Genomic DNA, 14064 nt, shown 5'->3' with positions numbered 1-14064 from the left:
TAACCCCACTCTGCCTCCCCCCCCTTTCTCTCTTTCCCCCCTATCTAACTCTCTCTCTCTCTCTCTACCTCCTCTTCTCCATTCCTGCCTTCCACTCGCCCTTCCTTCCTATCTAGGGCCCGTCGTCTACCGCCACGACGGGCTTTCCTTACTAGTGTCATTTTATAAAGAAGATACATTCCTTGAACATTGCCTGTCATGGTGAGATCTAACATACATCATGACACAAGCAAAAATAGCAAATGCTAGTGGAAAGTGCCATCAAAGTGCAGCTGATTTATGGCCACCCCACCCCCCCCGTTTTTTAAGGCAAGAGGCATTCAGAGGTAGGTTGCCATTGCCTTCCTCTGTTTAGAGACAGGGCTGACCCTGCTTAGCTTCTGAGACCCTGACAAGAGTGAACTAGCCTGGGCCATCCAGGTCAGGGCAGTTGGATAAAGACCAGCTTCCAATACAGGGGTGTGTTCAGACATCCAGCATACGAAGCAGATGTAAAATCACCCCAGGGTTACTGTGTCCTGTTAAAAGCAACTTGGGAACTAAATCAGACCTGAGAGAATGATGGACATTTGCAGGAAGGCTACAGAACTGCAGCTGAACAGTGAAGGCGAGGAAAATGTAAGACCCCTGCCACTCCAAACGTGTCAGATTTCAACATGATCATTCGTTCAAGACATCCTTCCTTAACCCAGATCTTACTCCAACTTCATGATTACTTACAACCTTTTATGGAGAAGGAATGTGAGATTCTGAGCTTTATGCTGGGAAAGTTTAATACTCTGTAACATTATGAAATCTAATTCCTGATGGGAATACCTGGATTTCAGTGAGTATTGTGGTCTTCCTTCTCTACAGATTGAAATATTAATAATTGGGACTCTGTTCCATTCATTGTAAATCCATGTTTGGTTTAGAAAATGCAGCGTGCTCAAATCCCCTATTTAAAAAAAAAAGAGAGATTCCAGCATCTCACTGATTAGAGCTTAGTTTTGATCATGCTAGAAGGCACGAAGTAGAACAGTGAGCCCCAAACAGTGATCAACTCGCTCTGTGACACTAAAAAAGGAAACACAGTTATTTTGGGAACAAAAGCCTGAGAGTTTGTGGCTCTTTTAAAAATAAATGACCTGACAGTTGCTTTCTGAGCTGTGGGCTGCTTGCTTAGAGAACTTTCAGCTTCATTCATGAGTCATTCAGTTGAAAATAGCAGTCAGCGAGCACAGAAAAAGCCATGCAGGGCTAGTTAGAGATCCAGTGCACCCTTGCGTGGGAGTTTGTTACACCGCCCACAGTGGGGCTTATTTCTGAATAAATTTGCATTCGGGGGTTGTGTGGCATGACTGCGATGATCTGCGCGCTTGCTTGGGAGGAAGTCCCATTGACCCCAGTGAGTGAGACTTACTTCTGACACAGGATCAAGCCTCTGGGGTCGTTCTGGCAGGCAGTGTCATCTTCTGTTGTATGAAATATGCCAACTGCTCTAGCTCTTAGAGATTAAATGAGAGGGCTATTTCTGGCATAAAATGTAATATGGGACTTCTTTGCCTTTATATGGTAACCTAAGTCTAAAGATCTAGGGATCTTTGCAAGATCTGCTCTCTCAGCTGCCTCCCCAGATGCGGATAGGGAGGCAGCCATGTGACCAGGAAGGACTACGGATGCCTTCTTTGGGGGCCCAGGTCTCTCTCTGCCTGGCATTTGACATAAATGACCAGAGCCATCATGGCTGGGATATGCCTTTGTCTCAGAGCCTGGAAAAACCACTGCCAGTCAGAATGCACAGTGCCCGCCTCATCTTGTCAATTTTACCAATCGGGAGGGACCAAGATGCCCTTCTCAGTTCCTTTTTGTTCCCATATGTTCTCAGTGTGCATTGTTTTAAGCCACCCATTTTCATCACGGCTAGCAATTATTTGTTTCTGTTATGTTTGTATGTATGTATTTGTTTATGTTATATTTATACCTATAATGTAAAACGATAATTTATTGACACACAAATAATGTGGGAAAGAACGCATACGTCAAGCTGATTGTCTTTGCCAACACCAAAATCTGCTGACACATTCATGGGATGAGGAAGGGATGAGTGCAGTTTGCTGAAGAGGCCTTCAGATATATGTGGCCGTGGAAAAGAATAGCCTCACCAAACAAGGTGCTGGTTCTGCCCCCAACAAGCAGCTGCAACCAGGAGGCTGTAAAAGTGGTGACTCAACAAACACAGAAATGGAACAGTTACAGTTAGGGAAACACCCTCCTAGTGAAGAGAAAGTTATTTGCTGTGGTGTGTCGTTCTGTGGGGATGCAGGCATCTATGTTTGCTGGCATTTTTATAGTAAGTCGTGTATCATTGCAGATTAAGCACAGGAATGGCAAGGGGGGAGCTGCAGTCTTTTTAGCATAACTAAGGATTTAGCTTCTCTTTTATTGCACCTAAATTGAGATATTTGGAAGTGCTGGGATCTCAGGTACATCTTCTGACCCATTTGGGAAAGCTGTCAAATGATTAAAGGTCTCAGGTTCAACCTTATGCATACCTCTAGGACCAGTTGCATTGATGTCTGGCAAAATGCCAGAATCATGAGCCCACAGGTGACTGTGGAATAGGTCCCAATTGTTTCCAATGTCTTATTTAATCTAGAAGATACAGACTTTTTGAGCCCCCAAACATTTATATTCCAGATTTTTATTTCAGTTTTTACCCTTTAAGATAGCTGCAGACATACTTCTGCATATCTCTATCACAGTCACCCTTTTTCTTACCCCTTACCAACATGTTGTAGTGGTAGAGAGTTGCATTAGACTGGCCCAGAGGCACCAGGGAATCCACTTGAAAGCAGTGGTGTGGCCCATTGACTCCAAACACTAGTCGAGGCAACTTGAGTAATTGCTTGGTTATGAAAGACAGTGTTCAAACATTTTTAATTAAGAACTTAACGATAATATTCAACCAAAGCTCAGTTTGAAATATTTTGTAATCCAGTTGTGAGGTTAGGAAAAACAGTTTCTGAGCACAGGAGTTTCAAAACTACAGTACTGAGCAAGTTAAGATGGTACCAAAGAAAGTGTCTTCTGCGTGTCACTCCGCATGTTAATAGATGTTGAGACATGACTAAGGTGAAAGATGGATGAAAACACATTTGGTGTGACTTTTCTTGCAGACCCCAAATGGATTGCTGCTGACCCCAAGTCCACTGCTGTCCAGCATTCACTTCTGGAGCAGCCTCAGTCCTGTCGCTCCTTTGAGTCCTGCCAGGCTGCAAGGACCAAATACCTTGTTTCAGGTAGGTAACTCTACTCTCATGGGTGGTTCTTTCTGGCTTTACCTGAGAGATATATGCCAGGTAACTGTTGGATTCTTCAGGACAGTAGTTTGTACTGCATTAGAAATTTTTGTCTCTGGTTTCATAATTCCATTATGATACATCAGGCAAGAAAACAGACTTACTTGATGAGCAAAAGTGATAGTGATGCCCCTCCATCTTTCAGAAAATAAGAGATTGTCTCACACTGTTAACAGTGAGACTGTTAACAAAGAGCAAGAATTGTACCCAGTACAGTAATGGACAGTCAGGGTTTTTCCCAGAGTCAAAAGGAGGAGGAAACCCCCATTATACAGTCATGTTCCTCCAGCCCTCAGGATCCTTTCCTCCAGCTTAAGTGTGTCTTCTGTTGGAGATTCACTTAACTTTATGGAAGGCTCCTTAGGCTGGAGGAGGACTTTAAACTTTGCTTGTTGGAGTGGCATGGTACATGCAGCTATGTGTACTGCACTGGTCAAAGGATGGCTAATTATGAATATCTCCTGCTATTCCAACTGATACCCAGGGGATGGAGATCAGTTCACCTGGAGAAAATGGCCATTTGGAAGGTGCACTCTATGGCATTATACCCCATTGAAGTCCCATCTCCCCCCCAAACCCTGCCCTCCTCAGGCTCCACCCCCAAACTCTCCAGGTGAGTCTGACAACCCTACTAATTACATTGTTGATAGTCCAAGAGCATAAATAACTCCCATCCTTGCCAGAGTTAGTGATAGTGCATGGGCCTTACACAATTAACCGCAGTATGATATTTCATTCCAAGTTAAAGGCCAAACAGTTTATACTTCAAAGCTGCCTGCATCACTGCTGCAGAAGGACACAGGGAGACGAAGCTGTCAATGTGCCATAGCGAAAGCTATGTCAAGGGGAGCATTTCTAGATATTCCATGTCTCATGGAAAAAGGTCTACAGCAAGCATGGGTTACATGAATACACATGAAGTTGTCTTATCTTGAGTCAGTCCATTGGTCTATCAAGGTCACTATTATCTGTTCTGACTGGCAGAAGCTCAGGGAGAGATCTTCCACATCACCAACAAAACAATCCTTCTTTTATTCTTGTTTTTTTACTGATGATGCCAGGGATTGAATCTGGGACTTTCTGCTAACCCTTGGTCTGTCCCTGACAATGGTCTCTGCACCCTTATCCTAAAGAGAGAGGGCAGAGATGTTCGTGCAGTCACTACAGAGGCTGGTATAGCTTGCTTGGCTGATGCAGGACAAATCGTGTTCACCAGCCTGTTAACAGGTGAGCAGTTAGCTAAACATTAGCAGATTGCTGTCAGGGAGCAAGCAAAGCAAATGTGATTGCAGAGATACTTTGCCACTGATGGAGATATAGTTTTGGACCACTATGATCCTAAATCACCAAGCATGGTGCCTCTGAACGGTCATGTGTTCTTTGTTGGCTGCTAATCAACCCTGACTGTTCCCTGGAAGGCCAGATAATGAAACTGAAGCTCAAATACTTTGGCCACCAAATGAGAAGGGAGCACTCACTGGAGAAGACCCTGATGCTGGGAAAGATTGAAGGTCAAAGAAGACGGGGACGGCAAAGGATGAGATGGTTAGACAGTGTCATAGATGCAACGAACATGAAATTGAGCAAACTTCAGAGGACGACGGAAGACCGGAAGGCCTGGCGTGATCTGGTCCATGGGGTCGCAGAGAGTCGGACTCGACTGTGCGACTGAACAACAACAACAAGCTGCTTATTAACCAAGCCTATATAGCAGCATCTTTGTGGCATGTTTTGTTCAAGTATCTAGGTTTTTCATGCCTTCTATTCCTTGTTTCAATGAAGCAGAAAAGACAAATCAAACTTGGGTCAGAGTCCTCTTCAGTAAAAACTGTATGTGTTGTTTGTTTTTCTCTGCTATATCCATTCAAATGTGGTAGCAACCCCCCCCCCAGTATCACAAAAAAACTAGTTTGTGGGTCCCCCCCCCTTCCTGCTCAATGAGTGCACACTCTCCAATGATGAGAAAAAAGAAATGAAATTAAATCACACAAGGTGGCAACGAAGGAAAAAGACTGGAAAATCAAGGGGAGGCGACCCAAAACTACAACATACGATGCACAAATACAAAAAAGGGTTTGTCCCTGTTGTACTAAGTACTGCAGTTCTTGCTGAGGATGTGACCTTCTACATAACCATCCTAGAGCTCTCTTTCACCTCAGATAAACTTTTTATTTTTAGTGTTTTGCCACTTTGCACACTTGATTAGAGACGCCCTGTTAGGATCAGATAGAAGCATCTAGAGACTTGCCCTGTAGTGAGACCCAAGTGCATCCAGCAAATGTTAGTGATAAATAGAAGTGAAAAGGGAATCTGGATCCATCACATCAAGGAGCCTTATTTGACTAATATGTGGTTCAGAGAAAGGTCGAGATGACAAATCTGTTAGTGTAGGGAAAGTGTTCTTTTTAAGAACTGAACAAGAAGTGGCAACAGCAGCTGAACCTGAATCAACTCTCCAGATATTTCACTGAAAATAAAGGCTAGGTGAGGACTGATAGTTCTCTTCCACCGATAGCCTTGCACTTTGAGGGCAAAGCAGAGCCTTCTGTATTTAAAAAAATGTATTTGGGTATTAAAAGAACACGTGCATAGGGCCCAGTGAGGAATGACTGGGAAGGGGGAAATAATCCAAATGGAAAAGATCCCCTGCCCTTGACACAGATGTTCCTCTCTGAGATACCGCAAGTTGTTAGGGTCTTGAGCAGGCCAGTCTCCTTCCCTCCCCCTGCTCATGTGACTGTCAGCTGCTTTTGACATTCTAAGGGCCCAGAGAATGCTCAATGCCAGTTTTGGACGGCTCTATCCTTATTTTTTCGAATTTACATATTAGTATTTTCTTTCATATTTATGGAATTTCCCTAAATATGAAAAAATCCTGACCTCGCTGCTGGGCCGCACAGAAATCCAAGCTTTGTTTGCTTGATACGGGGTGCACAGATATTAGTAACTCACAAGATGTAGACATCTTCCAAACATTATGGAAGCGGGGAGGGGCTTTGAAGAACAATGTGAGCTTCCTTCCCATTTTTTGAGGAGTCCGAATCCAGAGTTTATTTTTTCCTTTCCCATTTCTGTATGCATATGGCTGAGATTCTTTTTGTTTTCAGAACAATGTGCCAGCTATACCTCCTTTCCCCTGCAGCGGGAAGAAGAGCTACTATGATGAGACAGAAGGGAGGTTTGTGTTTGAGCTGCCACATTGATGCTGTGTTTAGCTGTATATACAAGGGCCAAAGCAGATGCTATGTGGCAGTTATTTCAGTGCTGTATCAGCCATGTTAACATACAAAACAGGGTGGCCTAATTTTTAACATCCAGAGGAATGCATGGTAAAACAGGACAGAACTAGGGGTGTGCAATTTTTTTAGGTTTGGGTCCATTGGACCTGAAATTTTTTGGTATTTCTGAAAAATCCCAGTTCCAAGTACTGGTATGGTATTCAGATCTGGAATATTTCAGAAATCTGGGATTTTTTCAGGTCCAGTAGACCCCAAGAAGAACAATATAGGTTTAAAAAAATACAGCTCAATCCTGAGGTTGGCTTGGCTTCTCCTGCCGCGCGGATTAAACCTGGCGATGCAGGAGAAGCCGGCCCCAGGATCTGCTGTGCCACGGGGAGGTCTCTCCCTGTCGCAGACCTGGCTGGGGTGGCTTCTTCTGTGGCGCAGTTTAAACTGCTGGCCCCAGGATCTGCATGCAGCAGGGAGGTCTCTACCCACCACACACACAGAGCCAGTTTGGTGCAGTGGTTAGGAGCACAGACTCGAATCTGGGAGAACTGGGTTTGATTCCCCACTCCTCCACTTGCAGCTGCTGGTGTGACCTTGGGTCAGACACAAGTTCTTTCGGAGCTGTTCTCTCATGAGCAGTTTTCAAAAGAGCTCTCTCAGCCCCACCTACCTCACAGGGTGTCTGTTGGGGAAGGGGAAGGGAAAGGAGATTGTAAGCCGCTCTGAGACTCCTTTGGGTAGTGAAGAGGTGGGGTATAAGTCCAGTCTCTTCTCTTCTTCTTCTCCTCCTGCAGCATGGTTTAAACTGTAATGCAGGAGAAGCTGGCCCCAGGATCTGCTGTGCTGTGGCTAGCAGACGGCTCCCTGTGGCACAGCAGCTTCTGGGGCTGGCTTCTCCTGCAGCCCGGTTTAAACCAGGCTACCCAAGAAGCCACCCCTAAGCTGAGCCGGCAGGAACAGTCTGCTCCTCCCAGCCCAGCCGATTCTCAGGCTTTAAACTTCCTGAAATCCTGAATTTTTGGGGTCCAACGAACCTGAGAAAAAAAATACTGGTAGAAAAAAAAAAAGCCCAGCCCAATCCTGGGGCTGGCTTGGCTTCTCCTGGTCTCTCAGCCTTTACTCTTTGTGCTTGGCTTTCTTGATACACCCCAACCCCTCGCCCTTTCCTCCATGGAAAGAAGGATTTCGTCCCTTGTGAAGTCTTTTTTTTTAATCCCTAATACTGATAACAGGGGTCCCCAATCTTTTTGAGCCTGTAGGCACATTTGGAATTCTGACACGGCACGGTGGGCACACCAACAAAATGGCTGCCACAAGAGGTGGAGCCAGCTACAAAATGATCGACAGAGCTTAACTTGAGTAAGACAGTGTAGATCCTCTGCTGTGGTGGCAACTACTTCCAAAGCACATTTTTAAAATCTGCACAGCCAGTCAGAAGCCTTGCTGGGCAAAAGGCCTATGTGGCCTCACCTACTTCCTCAAAACACTTGGCGGGTGCCAGAAAAGATGTTGGGGGGGGCACCATGGCACCGGCGGGCACCATGTTGGGGATACCTGCTCTATAAGATAAACGTAAGAACATAAGAGAAGCCAGTGTTGGATCAGGCCAAAGGCCCATCCAGTCCAACACTCTGTCACACAGTGGCCAGAAATACCAGGTGCCATCAGGAGGTCCAGCAGTGGGGCCAGGACACTAGAAGCCCTCCCAGTGTTGCCCCCCCCCAAGCACCAAGAAGACAGAGCATCACTTGCCCCACCTGTGCCTAGATATATTCAGTCGCCTCCCCCACTGTATTTATTTTTTGTGGGAGTTTAACTTTTTATGGGTTTGGGGGATATTTGTTATCACTGTCGATTCTGGTGGGAACTGTTGCAGAGCAGCTCCTGCTGGCCTGCTAGAGACCTGTACATGACTGAACAGTAAGTACCAGCTGCCTGAAAGCAGTTGTCTAGATGGACGAGCAATTGGCTGCTTTCTGTTTGCCTGCTGTTTGTTGACAGAAAACCTTTTTAAAGCCAGTGTGTGGCACCAAATGTCCAAATATTGGGGTGAACCTTTGAATGGATGGCGTTTCCCCCCAGGGAACACTGCATATGCCTAGCTCCTCTTCTAAGAAAAAGGGAAAAAAGAGGTTGGTGGCTTGAAACTACCATTGACTACAGCAACCTCATTCAAAAATCCTGTTTTTTAAAAGGCATGTCTGTAAGAAAATAAACCAACGTGGCAACTGGAAAAATGGGAGGGAGGGAGGGAAGACAAAAGAGAAAAAAGGAGGCTGGTGCGGTGACACAACCAATGATAACAGCATCCTTGCTCAAAAATCTTGATGACTGTAAGGAAATAAACTGATGTGGCAACTGGGAAAAGGCAGAGGGAGGAAAGATATGCAGAAGCCCTGTGCTCAACGTGGTTCTCATGCTAGCAGATTGACTGCTAAGAAAAGCAGGAATAAGTCATCATGTGTCCAGAAAGCCTGTGTGTAAATGTAATAAAATGTCTATTTATAGAGTATAAAAGAAAAAAAGGGACCAGAATCTATACCTCGTGTAATTGCTTATTCCAAAGGGTCATTTTTGGCTCCCCCAAAATGAAATGGTTACAGGTGGGGGTTTGGGGACAGAAAGTGACAAAAGCAGTGATAAAAGACCAGGTGAAGCATGCTTGACTTCCTGTGGAGGCTCTTCCTTCATGAGGAGGCAGGGAGCTGTTACCGAGACTTCCACTAGAGAGATAATTTTGGTGCACAAGGTCCTGGAATGGTGAAACCAGTTTTGTCCAGGTTGACATACAGGTAAAGCAACTTCCATTTCCCAGCAGAGAGAGGAGACAGTTCTGCATTAGTCAGCTTACTTCAATGGTGCAGGTTGACTGGGAGAATCTCTTATGGAATGTAATTAACGAACTCTGCATTTGAAAGCTTGAAACATAATTAGGGCAATGAGAGACTTGTTCAGAGCTGCAGTTACCCTGCAAGAAAGGTCTACACAATAGCAAGGTGGCACAACTGGAAAGTGGTATTATCTGTGCACCAAGCATTTATATAATAATTTGTTTGGTAATTACTTGCCTTATGATTGCACCAAACAACTTCAGGGAAGACCCTTGGACCTTTCAAGTTAGTTAGTTAGTACGTAAACACTTAACAAAGAGAACTGAAGTCATAGCCAGAACAAGACAGGGCAAGTGGAGAAATCAGCAAACAGGCTGTGGTGTGTCAGAAGATGCCTTATTAGCTAATGAAGGCATGTTGCATAATAGATGCATATGCTCCAGCTGTTGCTATAGACCAGGAATAGTTTTTGTTTTCTGATATCTATCCTGAAGGAGTCACTATTCCTACTTGGATATAGCAAGAGATTTTTGGGGATCCTTTTAAAATATTTGTGGCTGCATTTCTTTTAGTTTCAGCCCTGGCTAGTCATTGTCTAGAACTTAGATTGCGTTGTTAGTGCTACATGCAAGCATTTCCCTCAGCGGTATCATCAGGCCAGTGCCCATGTAGTGCCCAGACTGCAGTTTTATAGGCTTGGTTGATTTTGAAAGACACCCTTTTTGCTTTGTAATCGGTGCAGGACAGGCTATTCTAGGACACAGTGTACAGTAGGCTGAAAAAACCCTTCTACACACATTTTGGGTTGGGCTGCTCCTACAGTCTCTATTTTCATCTGTGAAACAACAGCAGTTTAAATAGAAAGGTAATTGCATTGATTGAAATTATGATGCAAACTATGCTGCCTATGGATTGTAGAAGGTGTATGAAGACAAAGAAAATGAAATGCAAAAGCCACATCCATTTTTGGAACAATTCTCTGACAGAATGAAAATTTTACAGACGAATTTGTGACACCGTTTCCCCTATAGGATACATTTTGTGTAAAAACTGGCAAAAGTTAAACTGACAGCATATGCATTTTTGTTGACATTGGATCTCCCCCCACCCAAATATCTTTCTCCTTGACTGATTATACAGTGAGGTGAGGTTGGGCTATAGATTTTGGAGGGCACCAAGTACTGTCAGCTTGCGCTTCCTTTATCCTGAAGCCTCTTTAAAGACAACACAACAAGCGGCACATGGCCAGTAGGCGCTTCCTGAATTCTCACGTTTCTTCTGGGGGTGGGGGTGGCGTGGGGGGGAGAGGCATTGAGGGGATAGTTAGAGTTGGCTGCTCAGAGTGGGTGGTAGCCTCAGACAGCCCCCCCCCTGCCTTTGTCCTTCTTTTCTTCAGGAAATGGTTTTCACCAATGACATTCCAGCAGGGTAGCTGTTTCAGTCTGTTGCTGTGAACACCAGAAAGAGATTCGTGGCATTGTAAAGACTAAGCTGTGGCATTAAACAATAGACATTTGAAAACTGTGTGTCATGTAAGCAATTACTATAAGGGGGCAGTCTTTTTAAAACATGCTCAACTTTTAAGAGCCTTTTACACATCATGCAAAGTGAGATGGTAGAGCTGAGGTGTCAAACATATGGCCCATGGGCCGCATCAGGCCCATCCAGGGGTCTTACCCAGCCTGCAAGCAACCTCCTTCCTCCTCCTCCCTGCTGATGCTCTGCTCCACAACCGCTGAGCTCCCAGCAATTTTCCTCCCCAACATCAGCTTCTCTGCTTCCTTTTCTTCTTTCAGTCATCACATCTCTCTCCCTTTTCCCCGTCGCTGGCTGCCTTCCCAGCTCAGCTTCTGACCCAAAGCACGGGCGGCCAATTGGGCAAAGGCTAGGAGGAGAGGGGCCCAAGGGCGGGGAGGCAGGGGACACCCTGGAGCTGTGGAGCTGGTGGCAGTGGGCTGCGGGATCCTGAGTGCAAGAGGACGGGATTGGGTGCCTGAGTCTTCGTTCCTCTTTGCCCTGCTTCTCTCAGGGAAGCTCTTCGGATGCTGGGAGCCACCACTTTGTGGGCACCCCTGCTGCAGTAATGCCCGTTGGTCTCTGTGTGGGAAGCCAATCCATGTCCCAGGTGGCTGCTGGCTCAGGCCTGCTGCCGCCGCTGTACATTCACTAGCTCAAGCTTTCCACTCCAGCCCATTTGGGTGTGTTTTCTCACTTTGCCCTCTCCTCATTTGACTTCAGGCTGAAGGTAAGAGTTGGTGGCAACTATGCCAACTGCTTTGGGGGCTCCCTTTATGGGCTTTGCCTCTTTGCTTGTCCCCTTTCCCCACCCAGTTTGGACCAGCATGTCTGTGAGGAGCGGTCTCCCATGCAGCATCCCAAGTTGGACCAAATCTCTGGAGGGGGGGGGGGAGAAGGGAAAGTGCCGTCTTGCTGAGCAACGTGATAAATGCTGACTGGGTGCATTGTGCAGAGGTGCTACCGCCTCCTTCCCAAAAGGGGACTTCAAGGCTTGGCCTTTGGCCCGACCAAGCATGGCTTCTTGTGTTCTATCCCAGTCTGCTGCAGCAGTGAAAAAAGGTAGGGTTGATTAGGAAAGGGATTGAGAATGAAGCAGCTGATATTGTAATGCCCCTCTACAGATCTGTGGGGTGGCCTTATTTGGAATATTGTGTAGACTCAGAGGAACTGATTGGCCACTGTGTGAGACGGGATGCTGGACTTGATGGACCACTGGTCTGATCCAGCAGGGCTCTGCTTATGCTCTTTTGTTTAAAGCGTGTTTGTATTTTTATTTTAAAGATATTGCTAATTGGGTTTGCCTGTGTTTGGTCCAACAAAGTGACATTTATGTCAGATCCAGATCTCGTAATAAATGAGTTTGACACCCCTGTGGTAGAGTGAGTGAGGTGGGAAAATGCCATGATGTGAACCGTGTTTGTCAAAATATGGAGGGATCTTGGTTACACAGAGCTTTTCGTTTGTTAGAACAAAGTTTGAATCCAGTGGTACCTTTAAGACTAACGAAGTTTTATTCAAGGTATAAGCTTTTGTGTGCAAGCACACTTCTTCAGATGCAGTGAAACAAAATTACCTCAACCATTACATATAGGAAGGGGAGGAGGTTAGTTGCCAGGAAGGGCCAGTTTAGAGCGAAGACAGAGACAGAAACAAAACTGGAAATTACCAGTCCATACCTATAGGTAGAGGAGCTGCGGTGGCTCAAGTGGTTAAGACGCTGAACTGCAGGCTGTGAAAGGTCGGTAGTTCAGGAGTTCGAGACCCAGGTGCCGCAAGACGGAGTGAGCTCCCGTCTCTAGTTCCAGCTCCTGCCAACCTAGCAGTTCGAAAGCAAGACATTGCAAGTAGATAAATAGGTACCACTTCGGTGGGAAGGTAACAGCGTTCCGTGCGCCTTGGTGTTTAGTCATGCCGGCCACATGACTACGGAAATGTCTTTGGACAGCGCTGGCTCTTCGGCTTTGAAACGGAGATGAGCACCGCAACCCTAGAGTCGGATTCGACTGGCTTTTGAGCAAGGGAACCTTTACCTTTACCTATAGGTAGAGGGTGTTGTAAAAGATGTTCTTCATTGGTCTATTCCTGTGTTTTTTAAAAAAAATCTTGATTTTTCTGTTCATGTTTTAGAATATTTTATCCTGCTTTTTTTTGCCCACAGTGGGGACATGGAGCCGCTGCTGCTTACAACATGAAGTAAATGGTTAAAAAAATCAGTTTACAAAAAACATCCCAGGAAGTCCTCCCACTGCAGACTTCAAACAGGAAGGAAGCCAAGAGGACATTCCAAGCGGGTGGTGAGGGTTCCACTGACATGGCACACGTCAGACACTAGGCCAGGGCCCAAGAGGCTTTGTCTCCTGCCTCTCTGGCCACACCAGAGCTTTAAATTACCTGCTACAAGGGAGGGACAAGCGCACAGTGCAGCTCTGACTCAGCCGGCTTGGAAGTTCTCAGTTCCCTCCAAGTTTCTTAGAATTCCTTGAAGTTTCCAGATGAAGCTACTCTAATTAATGCCTTGAAGATCAGATAGTAACAGGCATTTCTCCATTGCAGTAGTCGTACATTTGGCAAAGTTCTCAGTAGAATATTTTTGTGACACATGTGCACCCTTCCTTTTGCAAAATTCCAACGTCAGTTTCACTTTAGAGGAAATATTTGTGAAATCACCACCCAAAGAAGGCTAAGTTAGAGCTGTAGGTATGGAGTGCTTAATAGACAATAAGGATTTCCCTTTGTTCCTCTTGCAGTTTCCAACTCTGCTAAATGGTCACATCCCAGTGCCAATTCCCAGCTTGGATGGGGCCTCTTCGCCAGTGCTTCTTTCTCCAAATGCTCATAAATCCTGATGTCTCAGCAATCAAAGGACTCGCTAACAAACTGGATTTAACACAGCCATTCTGATGGGTTTCATTTTTTTCTGGTGACAGAGGACACAATGAAAACCCTCTTTTACTATGGTTTGCACTTTTCATTACATGGATGATCTACTTTTAATGTGTTTATTTAGCATTTTTTAAACAGTGGGTTTTTTGTATAAGAATCTGTTGCGCATTAAAATGAGTTATAATTTTTTATATCCTAGCTCTAAGTGTTGAACACTGTTAATGAAGTACTTTCTTAATAGAGCAAAAACAGTATCTAAAG

General features: G+C 45.3%; 1 protein-coding gene across 3 annotated transcripts in view; it reads left to right on the top strand.

Annotated features, from left to right (window-relative positions):
* Window positions 1-13808, top strand: part of ELK3 (ELK3, ETS-domain protein (SRF accessory protein 2)) — a 71850-nt gene extending 58042 nt beyond the window's left edge. For all 3 annotated transcript variants that reach the window (XM_015416282.1, XM_015416280.1, XM_015416281.1), the window contains exons 4-5: window positions 3159-3281; window positions 13668-13808. In XM_015416282.1, coding sequence (XP_015271768.1) covers window positions 3159-3281; window positions 13668-13766 — 222 coding nt within the window. In that variant the 3' untranslated portion in view covers window positions 13767-13808. The remainder of the gene's footprint in view (window positions 1-3158; window positions 3282-13667) is intronic.
* The last annotated feature ends 256 nt before the right edge of the window (window positions 13809-14064 follow it).

The sequence above is a fragment of the Gekko japonicus genome, unplaced genomic scaffold (genome assembly GCF_001447785.1).
Source record: "Gekko japonicus isolate JY-2015 unplaced genomic scaffold, Gekko_japonicus_V1.1 scaffold648, whole genome shotgun sequence".
NCBI classification, from domain to species: domain Eukaryota; kingdom Metazoa; phylum Chordata; class Lepidosauria; order Squamata; family Gekkonidae; genus Gekko; species Gekko japonicus.
Note: the sequence above shows the minus strand (reverse complement) of the source record. Positions and strands in the feature narration are given on the sequence as shown.